This window comes from Chinchilla lanigera, unplaced genomic scaffold, assembly GCF_000276665.1.
Source record: "Chinchilla lanigera isolate Chin_1 unplaced genomic scaffold, ChiLan1.0 scaffold00035, whole genome shotgun sequence".
Classification (NCBI taxonomy): Eukaryota; Metazoa; Chordata; class Mammalia; order Rodentia; family Chinchillidae; genus Chinchilla; species Chinchilla lanigera.
In genome coordinates this window covers 4,773,669-4,795,060 of record NW_004955436.1, presented here as the reverse complement: position 1 = coordinate 4,795,060, position 21,392 = coordinate 4,773,669, and the positions used below count along the sequence as shown (strand labels likewise).

Sequence of the window (21,392 nt, the reverse complement as noted above, 5' to 3'; positions counted from 1 at the left end):
TTTTTCTCCGGTACCGGGAACCGAACTCACGACCTTGCGCTTGCCAGGCAGGTGCTTTTGCCGCTGAGCTAAATCCCCAGCCCCTGCTTCCATCCTTGCAGCAGCACCTGCGAGTTCCAGTTTCTCTAGATCATTGCTAGCATTTAGGGTTTCTACTTCTTTAAACGCCGTGGTTGTTCTGAGACACAGGTGGTGACATCTCATCACCGTGTTCAGTGCACTTCCCCAATTTCACAGATGTCGGACATCTTTTCTTTCATGTGAGGATGTGACACCTTCGTGTTCTCCCCGATGCAATGTCTGCTCATATGTTTGAACCATTTTCGGACTGGATTTCCTTTTACTGTTTAGTGTTTACAGTTTTTACATCAGTCCTAGACAAAAGTCTTCTTTTGCCTGTGTGGCTTGAAAACATTTCCTCCCATTGTGTGGCGTGTTACTTTCATCTTGTCAACAGCGTGTTTCACAGAGCATTTTTTTTTGTAATTCTGAGCAGGACAAATTTATTGACATTTTCTTTCACTGACTATGCTTTTGGCATCAACTCTAAGAACTCTTTGGCTAGATCCCCACAATTTTTCTTCTCGGTTTTATAGTTTTCTGTCTTATATTTAAACCATTATTTGAGTTAATTCTCGTAAAAAGTTTGAAATGTAAGCTGAGGGGCTGGGGATTTAGCTCAGCGGCACAGCACCTGCCTGGCAAGCGCAAGGTCATGAGTTCGGTTCCCAGTACCAGAAAAAAAAAAAAAAAGAAATGTAAGTTGAAGGCTTTTTTTGAATATTCAATTCCTTCGGGCATGGCTTGTTCTTCCAGTACCACTTTTTAGAAAAACTATACTTTCTCCATTGAAGTGCCTGGCAGTTGGGCAAGGGTTAGCTGGCCACGCCCCCACTCACATAGTACTCCTGAGTTCTCTGCTCGCCTCCTTGATCATTATCTCTCCTCTATCCGTTCTAGAAATTCATATTTATCTAATAGCATTGCTGCTATGTGTATTTGACAAAAAGTAGTAACAAAAAAACAGAAAAGATCAATATGGAAACATGAAAAATATCAATGATAATGCTGAGTTTAAGATACATATAAAAAATGAAGAATTAGGAAGAAATAACTAAATTTTTAAAACTCTGACATATACAAAGAAACGAAAGGCAACTGAAATGTCTGTAGTGTTTTTGATTTAGAAAACGCTTGTAACTTTTCAGACACACCTGTCATTGCTTGGTCTTACATTCTTCCTGACAAAGCTGAGATCATGGGTTTGAATCCTACTTGATCAAACTGTTACTAGTCAAGGTAGGCAGGGGGTCATCTGCTCACTCCACTTGGCTACACTTTTGTATTCATTAGGGAGTAGGAAGGCGGTCAGAAGTTGACCATGAGGCTGAGCTCCATGTAATGCTAAGAATGCACTCCAGGCTCCCGCAGGACACTGCTTCACTCCACAACCAGCGACAACTCTAGCACTGCTTCTGTTTAGTCAAAAAAAAGGGGGGGGGAATTTGTATTTTACTGAAGATATACCAATTTAAGGATATTTTAAAACCCTGCTTTTCCTAATGATTGTCATTTACCATCCTGCAGGCCATGGGTTTGCCATATAATTTAAATAAAATTTTATACCTTGTGTTTGACTAGGAAGCCTTAAAAACGGGTGTTTTCTGACATAAAATGGCAAATTGAGTAAAAGTATTTGTCTCCCCTTCTCCTGAGACTTCATTAGAAATGATGGGAAAGGAATATTTTTAAAAGAATATTTTTACAACAGTAACAGAAGTAGAGGAAAAGCATTATAAAATAAACTATTTCAAAGCTTATTTATTTACTGAACCAGAGGGGACTGAACCCAGGCCTTTCCACTGAGCTAACAATGGCCCCAGCCTTTACACACACACAAAAAAAAAGATTTTGAGACAGGGTCATTCTAGATCACTAAGTTTCTGAAGCTGGCCTCAAACTTGAAACTCTCCTGCCTTATCCTCTCAGTTGCTGGGATCATAGGCTGGCACCACCACTCTGGCCTCAAAGTATTTCTAGAATAGGAAAAGGAGATAAGACCTGGAGGATGAATTAGATGGAATGTAGGTGCAGAAAACAAGAAGGGAAAGAAGGCATATCAAACCAGCACGACAGCTACAAAGCCAGACTAGAATGCAATTGGAAAAATTAGAGAAAATCACTGAGCTAAAAGAAGAACTGCCTTAAAAGAACAGAAAGTATTTCCTAAATAATATTGCAAGAAGGTAACTGTAAGATACTGGCAGTGCATAGTGGGAAAAGGTCACTTCTATTTTTTTAAAACAGGTAAATATCTTAGCTGATATTGTTACATTGAGTATCAAAGAAGCAAAAATAAGATCAAAACCCTCAACAGTGAGACTTACACAACAAAAAAGCTGTACTATTATGAGACAGCAAACATATTCTTGGATGTTTTAGTAAAAGAATTGGGAATTCTACTCCCTAACTCAGTCCTCTGGAAATAGCCACATACAAGATTTTCAGATTCTTTTATCTCCCGGCTGTATGGAGGTGTACTAATTGATAAATGAAAACTGTACATATCTTATATAACACAATGTTCTGACGTGTATTGTGACATAGTTACCCAAACAAGCTCCCTAACATGCTCATCGCCTTTCATAGTCACTCTCTCTGTGTAAGGACCTGTGTCTACCCTCTAGGCACACTCCAAATGCACAGCGCAGCAGGATTCAGCATGGTTACCATGCCGCATGTTACACATCTCAGACTGCTCATCTGGGATAAGTAAAACTCTGACTCTTTTGCCCGTTGCCCTTCTCTTAGTAGATGTGAGTCGGAGTCGCAAATGCCTTACGCTCTGACAAACCGAAATATCCTAGTTGATAAACCTTACCCAGCGGAAACCCACCCCGCCTCCACTTTCTGATGAACCTAATAAAAACCTTCCAGAAAGGATTAAGATTGTCCTTGAACAATTATTTCCACTGGGCCCTGAAGGACTGCAAGTCAAGTCACGTCTAAGGCTGTAGGATTTGCTCCACCCCATTGGGCTGAGCCAGCTGCAGTCTCAAGTTTGACCACAAAGAAGACAGTATGTGCTGTCGCTTGGGGCTGCACAGCGGCGTTCTGCTCCAGGGTCACCTGGGCGGCAAAGGCCAGTGTGGAGCTACAGAGAGAGACAGGGAGAGGTAGAACTGTGGAAACGACACTCAGAGAGCCCAACATTTCAGTTTTGCCAGCAGGGAGTGAGTGAGCAGGCCTGCAAGCAAGCCGTCACAGACGTGCCTGAACGACGGACTTGAGGTGGCGGAAATCTTGATTTCACCATGACTTGCTCCTATTTCTCCCTGCTAGAGAGCTGAGACATTAAACAGAACACTGGATAAAGTTCTTAGGTAACTGGGACTCCAGGGGAGAGGAAACATTACCCATGAATTCAAGGGCCCGGTGCCTCATCTGAATCTTATAATAGCTCCAAAGGACCAGGGATGAGATCAGACACAGGCAGCAGTGAACAAGACTAAATTTACACGCTTTGATTAACATGCTTTAAAAGTCTATTTCAAAGCAACAAGGAAAAAATGATAGAAAAGGCGACAGTGGATTACTGCAAGACAGCACTGTGGTAGCGCTATCAGCTCTTCCCTCTGACGGGCACCGCACCCCTTGCCCTGTGCGCTCTGTGTGGCTTGCCAATGTCCAGCAGTGCAGAGGCCTGAGCCTTCCAGAGCGAGGGCTGAGCTCCTCAGCCGGAGCAGCCAGCAGCCAGGCTCCACGTCAGCTGACCCGCGACGCCAGCACACAGGGCTTTTCACAGCTCCTGCCTCCCAGGCCTGTGTTCTGTGCACAGGCTCCCTGCTGACTGTGGGCCCCATCACCGGACAGGGTGAGAAATACACTGGTGATACGCTTAGCGCCAATCAAGGGCATGCTGCAACCCTGCCTCTGCCCTTTAACCCCAGATCTGCATACTAAAGCGCACTTGTCTTGTCAGGGCAAAAACAGCCCTTCTACTACTCCGTGTGAACATTTGGGGGTCTTGTTTCCTACTTTCCTTCTTCACGAATGCTAAAATGCAACATGCTAAGCCTGTTTTCTGATCCCCAACACAACGTGTGCATCACCATCTCTGCCTCACCACCACTTCCGCCATCTCGTAGTGTATCATATTTATAACGATAAATTTTCTTGAATCGTTTCCCCACATTTTTATTCATGTTGTTTATATTCATGGACTTCATTTGGGCTGATCTGTACATACGTGAAACACGCTTTAATCCCTTCCCCTCCACCCGCCCCCATGCTCTGTCTCCACCCCTAGTTTCACAGGTTTTGGGGGCTTCACTCCTACAACATGCTCTGATCATATTCAGGGCCCTATCACCACCTTTATACGCCCCTCCCTCCCCTCCTAAGGGTGCCTCGTTTTAGTCCTTTCCCTCTGTAAAATCCAGCACCCTCTGGTCCCTTTGGTAGGTTTTCTGCATTTTACAGAGCTTTCTCATTTTCAAGTGAACAGACAATCAATGACTTAATAATATACTTTTCTAATGGTAGGAAATATTGATCGAAACTCCGTGGAGTAATTATTTTTCTACTTCGGTGCCTTGGTCAGTCCGGGTGACTCTAACAAGAGTGTCGCAGGTGGGGGAGGAGGGCTCAGGCGCTTGCTTCTGACAGGGCTGGAGGCGCTCACGTGTGACGCTGAGACCCGCACCTCATCAAGGGCTTGGTCTGTGTGAGGCTCTCACCTCTGAACAGCCCAGCTTCTACGTACCATCTCACTGGGGGTTACAGTTTAAAAGACACATTTTAAGGAAGAACAAAGCTCCAGTCCCTCTCTTTGAGGATAAATTTACAAAAGGTGAATTTTAAAATAGACAAGCAGGATGAAACCCTACTTAGAAACGGTGTCATGAGAGAAGGGGACGAGGAACCAGGCTACACAGACTTGGAGGAGAGAATTATGTAAGTGACAAGCGTTAGCCAGCTTCCAACGTCCGGGTGAACACACCCTTCGTGTCTCCGCAAGAGTGTCCCCCACAAGGCGGCACACGAGGGAGGCCTCGGGGGCGGGAGGGGGGCAGCTGGCACGTCAGCTGGGAAGGGGTCCACCGCCAGACTGGGCTGGACTAAAGCAGATCTGTGCTGCCGAACTCAGAGGTGAAAGGGCTGTTTTGGAAATGGGCACTAGCGTGTGACCCGGAGGCTGGGGACAGGTATACTGTGCTCTTCTCTTTTACTTCTTTCTTTCAATTGTACACGTTTGCAGTCCGCCATGTCTTCCTTCCTCATGGGGCAGAACACGTCTTCATTCTCTTCTCATCCCTCGCCCTCCGATCCCTCTCCCCTCCCTCCATCTCCTGGTCCCCTTCCCATCTGAGAAAGATTCATCTCCCTACTTATTACCTTTTATTTGCTCTTTATTTATAACTTGGGGTTCTCATACAGAGAGTTAAACTTTTGTGTTTGCTTTACCTCACTTAACATTCTGATCTCAGGGTGCACCCACTTTCCCACAAATGGCTCAGGCTCTCCCTTCTTTATGACGGAGCGGCGCTCCGCTGTAGATGAACACCACATGATCTTTATCCATTCACCTGCTGATGAGCATAGAAGCCACTTCCAAGATGTCGCTGCTATGAATGGAGCAGCTGTAAATACACGTGTGCATGTACCTCAGCAGTGTGACATCTTCAACTCTTTTGAGAAGTTATCTAGAAGGGGAACAGCTGAGTCAGATGAAATTTCTGGTTTTCATTTGGGGAGGACTCTCCCCGCTGGCTTCTACAGGGCTTGAACTAATCCCACAGAGCCCGTGCACCTCTGCTGTGTACGTGTTAGAGCCGACGTATATGTGTGCAACACAGTCAAGAACCCACGCAGGATCACACAGAACACCCAGAAGCAGCTGCTACTGATGAGAAAGATGACAAGGGGCAGCTCTGGAATTTTAATAGTGCAGTTTTGCCTTCCTGAGCACATAGTTTTAGCCAGGAAAGCTGTATAGGAAAAATAAGTGTGTAATAAGTGTGCCTAACAATTTAAAGCATCCAAATGGCTACATCTAATCTACCCATATCTGCACAGATTTTAGAAGAAAAATGGAAGTTTTTATTCAAAAGTCATATGAAATATTATGCTATTAATGCACTACACTGAAAATTCACAGAACACTAACACAATCAACACAGTTTATCACCGGATGCTAAGCAAATGTAAGTGTAAAACTTTTCAAGCAAACCTCTTGCGAAAGAGATTTGAGTCACTCACTCCCTTTAACAGCACTGTCTCATCAGAACCTCTGGTTCATTCATGAGCAGGGAGCCAAGCAGGGAGCACAGCGTAGAGCACGGCCAGGCCCTGACCGCTCACCACGAGGAGCGCAGTGTGAAGAAACGCGCAGGACAGAGCACCCCGTGAGGACGAGCGTGTAGACAACACCTGCGGCCCCCACGCGAGGGCTCAGTCAGCAGCGCTACCGCCAGGTCACAGCTCTGACTTCTGAGATAGACAAGGAGATAGAAGAAAGCTTTTAAGGACAGGAGGAAACGTGCATGACAAAGCACAAGGGCAAGTAGTATCTTTCCGTTCCTTTCCTTATCACTTGACCAGCGTTAGCATGGGCTTCCCGCACATCTGGAAAAGACTGATACCCAAGTTGCTAAACATCCCACTTTTAAAACACCTTTCTTTATTAGGAGGTTGAGGCGGGAGGGTCGCTGTGAGTTCAAAGCCAACCTGGGCCACAAAGTGAGCTCAAGGCCAGCCTGAACCGCATAGCGAGACCCCGTCTCAAAAAGACAAAAAAGAAAATCATAAAATGAAATAAAATAAGATAGCTTCCTTTAAAAATATCCCACTCAGTGAGATTTGCAAGAAGGGTACAAGAACACAGAACTGCATGAAGCCAAATCAATTCTTCTATTATCCACTTTCATGGTTTTTTTCTATCCTAAATACTGATTCCCCATTCTTCATGAAATATACTTTAATCTCAAAGTTATTCCCACCTTGCTCCAACTATCAGAAGATTTCTTCAGCTCAGCTACTTGCCTTTCTTAGATCAACCTTTTGCATCATTACTTAGGTAGACTATTACGTCATGACGTGGTATGCGGACTTTTATTGTTACTCTGCCTGTCTGTGTCATCTCTCCACTTACCCAAGCCTCGGCGTCTCTGAACATCTAACTGGATTCTCAGGTCTCTCGTAAACCCTTCCAGCCCTTCAGTCCACACACCCCTCCTCTAACAGTTCAAGCAATTCCTGCTTGTGAAGTTTATTTTGTCCTTTACTGAACTGATTTCAAAGGCATAGGGATATAACTGATAAGCAAGGATGACATATATTTTGAAAGCATAATTCAATTTATAACATGTACTTTATTTCAATTGTTTTGCCTTTAATTGAATTTATCCAAGGCTGTCTTACTCCATATTTGCATAAACATATTTTTAAGTGCTACTGAGGGCTATTGGACCAAACTCAACTTTCCTCCTTCCTCCCACCAAAAGCGTATTAGTATATTCTGAGTACAATATCAGCATATTTGAGGTCTTTATATCAGTCTAGTGGCTTCATAAAACATGACTTTAAAAAGGTGTGTACTCTTTTACATTTCACGTTTCTATTTCCCTTGACTCTGCTGCCCTGCGTACTCTGAATTTCCCTAGCGCCCTGGACCCCAATGCAGCCCACCACAGCTCTGTATTAACACTATCGTTTCCTTACGATGAGCAGCTGCAGCTGCCTGATTCTATTAATTCACTCATCCCACTATGCCAGTATTATTCTTAAAATAGAAACTAACCTTTAAACATGGCATAGCATATATTTATTTAAGTACTTTATTTTGTACTGTATAGAAGGACTATTTGAAATAAATTTGCCACAGCAGAAATGTTCCAAATGGACAAGCATGTGAAATACAGGAAGTAGGAAAGAGAAAATTTCACGATAGGCCTACCACTCTTATACCATCACCGCTTCCGTTCCAATGCATTTTTCTTTTCGAAAAGCGTTATTAACATAACCATGACAATATTCTGCATTCGTTTGTATCAAACACATCACACATTCCTCTGAACATTGCACATAACTAGTTCTCATATTACTAATGAACTCTGTAAATGTTACTCTTACCATCAAAAGAAGATACATCACAGAAATCTACCTGACCTTGACTAGTTCCTTCCTCTGTGCTTGTCAGGTAAACCAGCACTTTGTAGCACTATAATTACTGTGATTTCATAAACATATAATAAATATGATAAACAATGTTCTATGTATCAAGTTCAGTTCCTTGGGTAACAGACTCTGAGACCAAGATTTGCTTACAGTCTTACTAAGGAGTGATTCCAGGAAAAAGAAAACTCAGAAGCACAGGAAGGAGACAGAAGACATTCAGTAGTGACCAGACGACTGACAAAGTAGCCGAGTGTCACTGCCGCTCCAGCAAAGGTCTAGCTGGTTCCACACGAAGCTCGGGCAAGGGGTGTCCGGAGGGGAGGGCAGAAGGCCTGCATCTGTGCAGCCGCGCTCACTCTACCGTATATGCTCGCTTCGGCTCCCCAGAGGGGGCACAGCCTCAGCTGTAGAGGAGCCTCCCGTAAGCAAGAGTAACGGGCAGGAACTCAGCTTGGGCTGCGAGGGTAACTGCTCGGCGGAAAGCCGAGGTCTGGGAAGCTCCACCGTGCCCATCCCATGCGCCTTTCCCTCCTCGGGGAGCTGCGTGCTGCACGGACTGTGCTCATCCCGCCGGCAAGTCCCGCCTCCAGGTTTTCTGTCCGGCTTACGTTTCCTTTTGAAAATTAAAAAGAGGAAAGCAGCAGGGTGCACACCAGCCCTCCCTGCAACCACTGGTCTGCAAGCACTGTGTTTTCTTCCCTGGGTTTCTCCCAGCCACGGGAAGTGGACCCCAGTCTGTGGACCCACCAGGCCCACTGCAAGGCAGACTTCAGCTGGAACTCCACTCAGTCATCTCCTCGCCGCATGCATTCCCGGAGCACTGGACAAATGGGGTCTAATAAAGGCGTTTGGGTCCCCAGATGTCAATGTCAGTGTGGTGGGTCCCACACTCCTTGAAAGGGTTACATAACTCCTCTACTGCAGTGTGCAGTTACTCAAGTAAATGGCGGTGCTCTGCTGGGAGACATCGGATGAAGTCACCACATATGCTTGGTAGTGCAGGGTCCTTCTTCTTGAGGATCTCTGTGGAGGTGAGGTCTGAGAACTGGCTCGGGCTGGGACCAAGGAATGACATTCTAACCAGACTGAGACAGCTGCCCACACTCCTATGGTTCCTTAAGGGTGAAGATATTAAGCAAGACCTTAAATGTGTTTCCATCTTTTTTCTCATTGGAACACGTAGTTTAGTGATCATATCCACAGCGTTTCTCAGTACCAGGACCTGGTGACTGTCATGCAAACTGTGCTGCTCATTCCACTGCACTCAATGCACTTCTGGCGTTAAAATGCCACCACCTGCCCGGCGTCACCCAGCGTTACTTTTAAATCCCAGCATCCCTGTTCCTCAGGACATTAGTTCTCTAACATGTTAACTACCTCTCCCATAATCCTTTTCACTGGTACCTCTACTGAACCTTTACAAAGCCTCAGATGTTGAACTCTCCAGTGTGCATTTCTCATAATAATCCCATCCTACTTCCCATCTGGTGAATGTTCCGAATCTCAGCTCCACAGTGTGTCTCTGCCCACCGGGCACCAGGGGCTGGATCCGCACTGCCAGCCAGCTGTCAGTCAGTCAGCTGAACCACACGCTGCACTGAGGATCTCATCGTCTAGCTGAGAACGTGGAAGCATACAATCTGAATCCTGCCTTTACAAGGATCTTCATGTGGTTTCCACATTAAAAAATCTGTGATATCCTCATGAGTAAAAATCCCAACCCACATTCTAGGAATGAACCTGTGAGTCCCTTTTCTTAAAAAGAACGAGTAATTGTTATATTTAATCACTGTCTTAAAACTTGAAAGACCAAGGGCAGGGACTATAAACATCTAAGAGAAAATGACCTTGATTTTTTAAAGATACATTATTTGGTGACACAGGAGGCTGAGGCAGGAGGACCACTGTGAGTTCTAGGCCAACCTGGGATAAATAGTGAGTTCAAGGCCAGTTTGAGTTATATAGCAAGATCCTGTCTCAAAAAAACAAATGAACAAAAATTAAGGAATATGGCTACCTTTTTCATATTGAAATCCAACTGGTGAGTTTCATAAGACTTTCCATGCTTGATTGATTTGTTACATCCACTAATGACTACATTTCTGTCTAAAGAGTCAATAAATCTTGTCATTTATTTACATTCTCATCTTGAGCACAGGACAGGCAAGAATTGACTTTCACCTTCTCCAACTGAGCATTAAGCCAGTCTCTTTCATGTACAGTGTCTTGTTAAATCCTCATGATGATACCGGGCAGGATGTGCTGACCTCCAGCTTCAGATGTGATAACACAGGCCACAAAGAGAGAGATCAGTTCAGGATTCTGTCCAAAATTAAAGTCCTGATGTGGCAGATACAAAATTTCAGCTCAGGACACCTGATTCTAAGGTCTGACCTGCCCTGGCACTGTCAGGAAGAGAGCCGACTTTGCTTTAAGTGCATCCCATGTAATCATTCTCCAAACAAGCCTTTATGAGGCAAACAAGCTATGAAGGTGCAGAAGTTTGCTGGGGTGACAGAGGAAATCTCTATCTTCCTCACGTGCCCTCATACAAATGCACAGCAGATGTGTGTCGCTCTTTCCTTACACCAATTGAAGAAAGCTTTGTGTAAATAACATTACAGAAAGCCTCCAATGAGCGAAAGGAAATGGAGTGACGACTACACTTTCAACTCTAATGCATGAGCTTCCAGTAGGCAATTCCACCAACACCAAAATCACAAGTAACAAAGGAAAACGGGTCTTATACAGATCAATTTGGCCAATTGAAAATTATATCCTTGACTCAAATACAGAACCCGTGGCACTCAGGAGTGAGGGAGAAAACCCCATTTCCGCAGTGACTTCAACCTGCTCCTAGCATGAGAAACTCCTCTACCACAGCCACAGATCACCAGAGAAACCCTGAAGGTGAAGAGAGAAGGGCCTCTGCAGCTGCACCGGGAACTCTCCGTGGTGCTGCCGGCGTCTTCCAGGCAGCACGGGAGTCTCTAAATCATCTCTGAGGGAAGAGCGCTGGCCCCTTCTACTTAAGGCCTGAGTGAAATCCGAACACACCGGATGCCACGCCTTTTCCTGAAAGACATCACTAGTTGCATTGGTGGAATGAATGAAACCGATTCCCCACCCCAATCCAACCCACTGGATACTGGACTAGAGTGAAAGGCAGAATAAAAAATTTTTTCTCTGTCTCTCAGGATTATCTTTGAGTTGGGACAGGAGTCTTTTCCTTCCTTCAAATTGGACTCAAATTATAACTGACACCATAATCTCTTCCGTTTCTCAGATTTTCACACTTGAACTAGAACTATTTTACCAAGCCTTCCTGTGTCTCTGGTGCAGCACTGTCTAAATATTCTTGGATATATTCCCTCTCTCTCTCTCTCTGTCTCTCTTCCCTTTCCTCTCCTTCCCTGTCTTGTTCTTTTAAAGTCTTCAGAATTAAAAGAATGATTTATCTTTCCTTATAAATTCAAGATCGTTGGAAACACCTTAGGAGAGTTAGAGCAATTCGTGAAGGCTGAACTGATCGAAGCAGAGCTGTTGCATAGGTAAGGACACGGTAACGAAGGTACGCAGGAGCCCCAGGCCCCTCACTAGCGGCCAATACCGAGAGTGAACTGCAGAAGAGATGCGTTTACTGACCGGTACTTGAAGGCAAGGATAAAGTTCCTTGCAACACCATCCCATGACCGCCTCTTCCTTTCACAGACACGCGCACACCCCTTCGAGAACAGACTGAAGAGACACCAAAGCCGTTTAAAGGAACAGCACTGCGGGAGAGTTCGGGTGTCCACGCAGCCCTCTCCTCCCCAGGACCCCAGGGAACTCCCCCCCATAGCTTCTCCTGTGCGCAGTGTCCCTTTGTGTGGGTTCTGGACAAGTGCTGCAGCCCAGTCAGGGTCCGGACCTTGGACTCTACTGCTCGGGATCCTCATGTTTTCACTGCACGGGGCAAAGGGGTGGAACTGACCAAAACGACGAGAAGATGGCAGGGCCGCCATGAGGACAGAACACGGCCATGCATCAGAAGGAGCAGCGCCATCTGCTGGTCACAACACCGCCAGACTTCCCGGGAGAGATGGTTGAGCCCGCGCGCGCACTCTGGCTTGTGTTCCAGCAGCTACCGCTGCATTAAGTGCCCGTCTCATATTCACCCACAGTAATACTCCAATTGATTGCGGGCTTTCAAAGTGCAATTCACTTGAGGGCACAGAAGCACTTAATTGTGCACCAAATAGTATCTCAGGGCACACTCAGGCAGCATTCCTCTTAGGAATTTATTAAGGCTTCTCCAATTGCAGAAAAAAAGGAAACCTAAGCCCACTGAAAAGTGCTCCCCAAAAGAGCTATGCAGAAAGATAAAGCAAACTCTTAAGAGACTGTGTTACACAAGGGTGAGACAAGCGGACCACTTCCCTCCTAGACTTGGGTCCCAGAATTTTAAAATATAAGAACGGGACAATAACATCTTTAATTGATCTTCAAAGATTGTCATTAAATGTTCAAGAGGTAACATTTAGGAAAGGGCAAACTAGGAATGTAAAAGACAAGCATCCAATGTTATCAGTCCCGAGAGGTAAGCCGCAAGGGGCCACTTGAGGCCCAAGCTAAGCTCCAGAAAGTATAATGGATGTTCACATCCACAGCTTGGACTTGCAGACCCTGACCAGGACAGGGGGACCCATCGAGATGGGCTCACACTGCTCTTGCGAGGAGCAGGGAAGAACTCACGCTGGCTCATCATCCCGGTTCGAGTTCAGGACGTGTGAACACAGCCGAAGAAGAGAAATGCAGCTGCGCTCACACGAGTCTGCGTTTCGTTACCCAGTTACTTCCTGTCCATTTCTCATCATCTCCATGGCGTAGGCCCAAGAAAGTATTATTTACTTTTTTTCTCTTCAATTATTGTTTCAATTATTCAGCTATTTTAAGCCAAATAATAATAATTTTTGTCAGCAGCTGAAAGCATAACAGTATTACATTTTATTGACGATTAATACTTCTTTTACTTGGTAGATGTATTCACTTTAGAGGATCCATCTCTTCATGTTTTTAAATGTTAACATCTACTTCTTAAAACTAGACCCTTAAAAAATTTAGCTGCTAATGAAAGGAAATGGAACAATATTGCAAGAAATAAATGCAGTGATTATGTACACATACACAGGCGTGCATGCGACAGAATTAGTCTAGCTCACTACTAAAGGTCACAAAATCCAGCTGGGCACGGGGGTGCGCGACAAAGGCAATCCCAGCACCCTGGGGAGGCTGAGGGAGGAGAACTAGTATTTAAAGTGCACCTTGGGCAAATCAGTGACTTAGACCTTGAGGAAGGAAGACAGGAAGACAGAAAGGAAGGATAGAAGGAAGGAGGGGAAGAACGGAGAGGAAGGGAGGAGGAAAGGAGGCGGGGGACCTGATCTGCCAGCTGAACTGAATACTAGCTGTCTCTTTTACTTATCTGCCATCGGCTTTTAAGGAAGACGCGGCATTTTATTTCTGAGGACTGAGGCTCTCAGCCGAAACATTCTTACACAGGAGCAAAGCAACCGCAAGGTTTACATTCATTTTGTTTTAGGTTAAGCTGCAACTGAAAGGAAGCACACTTGGCTCAGACAGTCAAGCATGTGATGAGCAAAATGTCACTTTCGCCTTCTTTTTACACACTGCCCTTGCCACTGCTTCTCACACGGCTCTGCCGGTGCGTACAAAATGTGGGAATACATGCTCCCCTCCCGGCTGTCTGAATGAATGCAGGTCACAAGTCTGGGTGTTCATTTTCAAAGGCCACCATTGTTCCCACTCTAGCACAGAAGCTGCCTCAGTCTGAGCGGCAGCTTGCAAACGAGCCGCTTCTGCCACCGCCCAGAGCACTCTCAGCCTGAAAGCGACCGGCAGGCTAACAACCACTTCAAAGCGCATGGCTGCGCAGAACAGGCTCCTCTTGTTCTAGTGTGATCGCTACTGTAATCAGAATCCCACCGAGGCTCCCTCTCTACCCCTCCTCAGGCATGCACACACGCATGCAGTTTCCAAGTGCCCGGAGAGCACATGCAGGACACGGGACGCTGCACAAGCTGAGATGAGACCCACGTTCGTGGGGCTCCTCGCTTGCTCCCCAGCCTTGCACGGGGATGTTCCGAGCCATTACGTCCTGTTTCTGACTCCCTGCGGAGAACAGGGTTTCTCAAGAGCCCAGCAGATCCTGCCCGGCAGCGCTTCTAGCCTCCGCATGAATGGTGAGAGCTCTCAGAGCATACGGATCGATGCCTGCGGTGCTGCTGAGCCCCCGAGCCCTGTGAAGGGGCGCAGGCTTCATCCTTTCACCAGTCCAACTTATGAGGGCTCTTGCACAGTCTGGCACTATATCAGGCCCTCAGCAATGGCCCTACATCCGCGTTTTATGTAGCAGTTCTAAGAGCTATTCAGTCCCTAGGACAGCCAAACCCTCTGCCAGTAAGCCCGCCTTGACAGCGCTCTGTCCCGGACACTCCTGTGAACTGAGAACGCAAAGCACAGAGACAATGGCGGGGGCTGGGGGGGGGGGGGACAGGGGGGGGGGGGCAGGGGGGGGGGGGCTGGGGGGGGGGGTGACAGGGTGGGCGGGGCAGGAGGGAAACGACAGCTAAACGCACCCAAAGGGCGATGGCCACACAGGCAGGATCGAGATCAATTTTAACAAATGTACCGGTTGGGAGATTCCAGGTTCCTAAAGGAGTTTGAGGTTTTGGCTACTAAGGAAGTTCTCAGGATATTTTACACGGAAAAAAATAGAGTAACAGAAACCAAAATAATAAAAGTACATCATTTTATTAGAGACAGCTAAGCTAGGCAGAAATATTATACAGACAGTCAGACAGGCCAAGCCTGGCGAGCACCAGGACAGAGGTGAAACACGTCTCACCCGCGGCCAAGGACACAGCTGTTCGAGAACTGGTCTCAAGATAAAGACGAGAAGACCAGGACTGCGTACTTCCTCAAAGGACGAACACCAGGCCTAATGAAGCCCAGACAGACATCACTCACCCTGGTGAGTAACCAAGACCTCGGGACCCATCGCTTCCTTAGAGAAAGTCTTTGTTCTTTCCATACACCCTTGTCACGTGACATGTCTCCCCACTGGATCACTATTGCCTAAGCGACCATACTTGTATTCTTATTGGTTAATCACAGCTGTAACCCAGGTTGTACCCATACGGATATCACTTTATAAAATTTCCTGTAGAGTAGGGTCCCTGAGCAATCCATTCAGGCTCCTCCTGCCTCTCAGGAGCTATATCTCTCCCTCTCAATAAATACCTTCTTGCTCTTAACTTCTGTTGTTCCTAGAATTCATTCTTCCATTTTTAGAGAACACACACTTGGTGTATCAGACATCTAACCGGTTAGGAGTTATAATATTTCCTTTACATCATATTTGGAGGTTCTGATATCACCCATGTAACAATTTCACTGTAAATTCAGAGTGAAAGCTGCCCCAGGTATTTCCAAACATGTCATGTTTTAATTGGCTTCCCAGGCAGACATCGGACAGTCTACAAGTCACACTCGCTTAATTTTATATTGATTTTCTAAAAAACTTCTTGTTTCTATGACAACCCTAATCAATTAACTTCTTGTAAACAGCAAGACAATGTTTTTCTTTTTCTTTTTCTCTTCAAAGAAGCCTGAATATTTTCTTTCCAGGAAAATAAGCACTGGCTCTTACTTGGAGAAACTACACTACCCTGAAACAGTGGTGGAAGGCCTTCATATTTTGAAAACATTTGGAGAATCTACATGGAGAAAGTGCATAGAATTGCCTGGAGCCAACTTATGAACAGCAAATCTCTTCGTAGTTGTGTTTCTAGAAGACCTCTTTAGCTTCCCGCACACAGCTTTCCCTTGGCTTTCCATTACCCCAGAGACCTAGGGTCCGGCAGTCACATGTGGAACCCTGGCACCCGGAAAAACAACCATGTTGGCCCTTGGTGTCAGTGATGTACCAAGCCAGGGGCAGCCACTTGTGACAGCTTTGGTTAGGAGTACAACTGTCTCTCTTAAGAAGGAAATTTCGGCACTACTAAAATGTGAAGATTTGGGAGTGAGGTGGGGCTCTACTTTAACCCGAGCCTACCACTCATTCTTAAGGACAGGCCAAGAATCAACAGAAACAAGATTTAAGGAAGTAACTAAGAGTCTAACAGTGTACTCAAGCCCTAAGGCCAGTTGAGAAATGTTGGAGACATTTCTGTGTAACCCAGGTTGCCTTTCTGTGCCTGTTGGAGACCACTACAAAGTGGCCCTGAGCAGGATTTAATGTTAACCAACTGGCTTTCCATGTTTACTTGTGAGTTGTCTGAAGCATAGGCACTTCGTCTAAAGATGGGCAGTGGACTCATAGTAAGTAAACCTCTGTGAGTCCCTGGTCACCACTGAGGTCTGCATTGGCCTGTGAAGCTGTGACTCCCCGAAGGACAAGAAAAGACCACATCTGAGGACGTCTGGATCCAACCCCAGTTAACCACAAGGAGACTGCAGCTGCAGGCTCCACACTTCTACAATAAATACCAACCTAAAGGGAAGGTAGTTCTCCTGAATGACATAATTTACTACTTGGGAAAATTCTCCCAAGGTCCTGTTAGATTCCCATGTTCTTTTGAGTATCCCCCTTCTTTGCTTGAAAACCAAATAAATACGGTCCATGCAGAGAAGTCTTTGTCTAAACCCAGAGAATATTGAAGCTGTAAGAGAGAGAGAGACCTTCCTGGAGCCCTGAAATCATTTCAACTGTCTCATTTATCTAAGCCTTCGCCAGCCACACACTTGGGAGATTTCACATCTGATCAGTCCACAATAATTAAGGGTTATTTAACCCGATATAAGCACATTAAATTCTGAATTTTTGGTTCCCTGTTGTATAAAATGCCATTAATACATGGTCATCTCCAGTGCACACTGGGAATTCTCTAGACTCAACCACTCTTTTCTTTCACCCAAATCCATGCTTCTATCCCAGAGACCTCTCCAAAGCACAAATAGTCAGGACAGTTTCCTGTGGCAAATCTGCCTGTGTCTGACAGTGCAGGCCCAACCACCAAGCATGCAGTCTTCTATCCCACACAGCAGGCCTCAAGCCGCCTCCCCCACCTCATCTTGGGTTACTTCCTTCATTTATTTCATCCTAGCTGCTCCAAAGCAAGTCTGTTACACGCTTTCAACCTCCTCAAGCTGCACGCCTGTCGTAAGTATTCTCCTAGTGCCCCCTTGTGTGAAATCTCTCCTTGTGCCTGTCCACTTGGCCGCCTTCTGCTCAAAACCTCAAAGGCAAGGACATCTTCACAAACACCGCCTTTCCAGCAGTGCCAGGAGCATCTCCCAAAATAAAGAAACATTAAATTTCACCAGGTAAAACAATCTCACTTTTTTGGTTTCAACATGAAAACATTTTTTTGTGTGTGCCCAATGGAAAATATCTAGATGCCATTTCATCAGAGAAGTCATAGGAAAAACTCAGTTTGAGTATCTATAGTCTGAGCTGTAAATATCCAGTATTAGTCAGATTCCCAAAGCCAATCAACAGTAACTCATCCCAAAGCAAGCAGTCATGAACTGTGAGAAAAGGGGCACATTTTGGAAAATATGCCGCCTCGAAAATGAGCTGATCCACACCAGCTTTAATCACCGATATCTCCATGAGGTCCCAAGTGTGTCATTTCTAACATAGTAACACTTTAACATCGGTGTGAATGGATACACTGGAGTCAAACAAGTTGAGTAATTTGTATGTGTTCTTGGTATGCAGCAGGCTGCCCTCCACACCCAGGCCTGTCTGTCCCGACTGCGCTCGGTTCCCACCCCTCCGCGCTGCCCCTGCTGGAGGCTGTGCCGTGACCACAGGCAGGGTTACACTATGGTCCCTGTCTCTTACACAGGCATCAGGGCCTTCTCTAGCCAGGTCACTGCAGCTACTCTACGCCTGTGTATAAAGGGAGCTCGTGGTGTGGGCAGACGGGTTTACAGCCACCTCAAGCAGCAGAGAGCGAAGGTCGTGCACAACAGTAAAATCCCATCCATAAACACTTCTTTAAAGTGTGTGTCTGATCTACCAGTACCCTTTATATTTTTGGTTCCATTCCCTAGAATATTATTTACATTTGTCGAAATAACAGTAATTGCAGTAGAATTGTGGCATGACACAAATTATCACTGGGTTATTAAATACAGTCTCATGTTCATCTTGAAAGACTTTTTGCTGATATCCTCAATGAGCATTCAGCAATGTTCAACAATATTTTTCAGACAAATGCAAAGTAAACCAAGGACCTGATTAAAAAGTCAGAAAATGTTACTTCCAGATGAGACCCAATATGACACCACGCACGCGTCCACGGAGCATGTTTAGAAGCCTCTGTTCCCAGGATTCAGAGTTAGCGCTGCTAGAGTTTGAGCTCTGGAGGAAAGCAGGGAACCGAGCTATTTATGAGCATCAGAGGAAGCAGTGTGGGGTGGGCCGCACAGGTCCACTCAGGGAGGTGAACCATGTCCCTCTCTACACACACACATGGAGGTTTCATCTCAAAAGAACTCCTGTGTCCGCACTTAGCCCATGGCCAGTGAGAAAGCTCGCCCCTAATGCCGAGTTCTCAGTCTGTTCTCCTACAATGACACCATTATTAAGAATCAAGGCCTGAAAACGTGCAAGATGGAAAACAGCAAAACACTGAGGTTATCTTGGAGGTGTTTTAAAATTTTTTTCAAATCATCTCCAGCCCTTGCTAGAGCTGAAGCCTGCCCTGCCCCCCGGCCTCTAACCCCAGGGAAGATCCAGGTTAAATACAGACAAGGCTAGGCGGCCGTTCTCTGCCCAGTAACACAGTTCACGGTAACCAACTTTCCTCCCAAACTAAAGAACACTTCAAATACCGCTGGTAACAGGGCAGAATGGGTCTGATGCCATCGGACGCACACATCACCTGACACGCTCTGTCCTGTGCCACGCTCCAGCCTTGTCAGCTACATCTGGGTGTTTAAACACAGAGGGGAAAAAAGGTGCTGTTAGTGATAAGACAAGGCTCACTCACCAAGAGTGAGGCAGGAAGCGGGTGTCAGGAAAAACGGATGGAGAATACAGATCAGTGCGTCTCATCCATCCAGGCGGAGCTCAGACTCTGAACTCAGAGGGGCTCAGATGTCCCACCAGGACAGAAGTGGCCCACAGCCGAGGGGCAGCCATCTTCAGTGAGGCGCCTGCAGTCACAGGCAGAACCACATGCAGTGGAGAAGACCTGGACCCTCCTGGCTTATTTAATGTAGAAAGGTGGAACACCTTGACTTGGGTGATAATTATGTAATTCATCATTTTAAAACAAAACATATCCTGAGTGGTAAAAGTTAAAAACTTAGCTGTTAACTTGCAGATTTCTGGAATATGTATTGAAATACAGAAGGTAAACAATTTCACTCGGATAAGCTTGCAAATATTTGTAGAAGTTTAAAATAAATTCCATAAATATTACACACAAAGGGGCTGGGGATTTAGCTCAGCGGCAAAGCGCCTGCCTGGCAAGCGCAAGGTCGTGAGTTCGGTTCCCGGTACCGGAGAAAAAAAAAAAAAAATTACACACAAAGAAGCACATGGTAGAGATCACAGGAGGACACCCCGGAAGTGAAAAGAACTTGACAACAGCAGGGTTATGACATCACACTAAATAAAGATTCACTTTGGGGGGTTGGGGATTTAGCTCAGCGGCAAAGCACCTGCCTGGCAAGTGCAAGGTCATGAGTTTGATTCCTGGTACCAGAAGAAAAACAAAACAACAACAAAGAAAGAAAGAAATAAAATTAAGATTCATTTTGCATCATATAATTCCTGATCAGTTAAATATCAGCCCTTGCAAGTTCCATAGGACAGCCCCTCCCACTAAAGAAATCTAACTAAACCAAAGAAATGATTCAAAACACTGAGTGTTTTGCTCCACAGGGACCAAAAAAAATCTTGATTAACTTCAGATAACATGAATATAACACTGACCCTATCTCAAATTCATTAGGTTAAGTGGAATAACAAAGCAAATATATATGTAATTAGCTAATAAATACAGAAAAAGACAAAATAAACCTAAATAGCTAAAAGTTCAAATCCAATAACATGTTGCACATTCTGTTTACTGAGAAAAATCTCAGTCCATCTCCTGTATTATGTTTAGGCATCAGGACGGCTTCTGCCAGCTGTCAGAAACTCCTATCTAATAAAAGGCTAACATCCTTCGGCCTTTCCGTACAATCCTCTGTGCATCAGTGTTCTAATGTCTGTGCTCCAAGGCTATCTTTAGCTCGCTTTTGTTATTCCATGAGACATTCCAACCCACTACACAAGGAAAGGCAGACCTGGAAGACCGAGGAATAGTGACAGGTATGTTCTCACCTGCAGGCCTTCGATAGCCAACCGCAGCATGCTGGGGGTGAGTTTGGAGGCTTGCTTGAAGGTGAAGTTACTCCAGTCTATGATCAAAACAAACCCATTGACTTGAAGCTCAGGATCTTCGATCATGGCTTCTAAAGAAAGTAAGATGGCACGCAGGATATCCACCAGTGTGTACCTAACAGCAACAGAAAAGCACCAGGTTAAACCTGACAGTCACTTTGTAAAAATTCTAAAAGGCGCTTAACACAAATCTTTCCAAATGCCTCAGAAGTCTTAAGTGAGTTATTTTATCTGAAAAGCTTCTTTTAAGGAGTTTCCTTGCTGTCATTCTGGGGACACACCAGGGTGTCGCATGACTTCCACCCAAATAACAATGATTTGAAAACCCTACTATTTCATACTTTGTAGCCATTTTAATTTCCTCCAGGCCTTGCTATAATTTTCTAAAACCTCATTGCAACTGCTTCCAAAAGCAAGCATCATAACAGTGCCCTCAGTACATCTGTCACTGTTGTTCTCATAGCATTGTCCCTCAGTATATTAAGCACCTGCATTTGGAGATTCCACAGAGAATTAAAGTTGGGTTTTTTAAATTTTTCAAGACAGGGTCTCATTACATAGTTCAAGCTGGACAGAAACTCCCAGCAATCTTCCTACCTCAACCTCATGAGTGCTGGCATTACAGGCATACCCACCATACCTCACTCAAAAATGTTATTTAAAACTGGAAAACTGGCATCTGCATTGAGCATACACAGACTTTTTCTTGTCTAAGCAATAAAATATAAGACTATTTACACACTAT

General features: G+C 45.4%; 1 protein-coding gene across 1 annotated transcript in view; it reads right to left on the bottom strand.

The window, feature by feature from the left end:
• Positions 1-21,392, bottom strand: part of Clvs2 (clavesin 2) — a 64,635-nt gene that overhangs the window by 28,323 nt on the left and 14,920 nt on the right. The window contains exon 2 of the mRNA XM_005389152.1: positions 20,588-20,762. Within this exon, the coding sequence (XP_005389209.1) occupies positions 20,588-20,762 (175 nt within the window). The remainder of the gene's footprint in view (positions 1-20,587; positions 20,763-21,392) is intronic.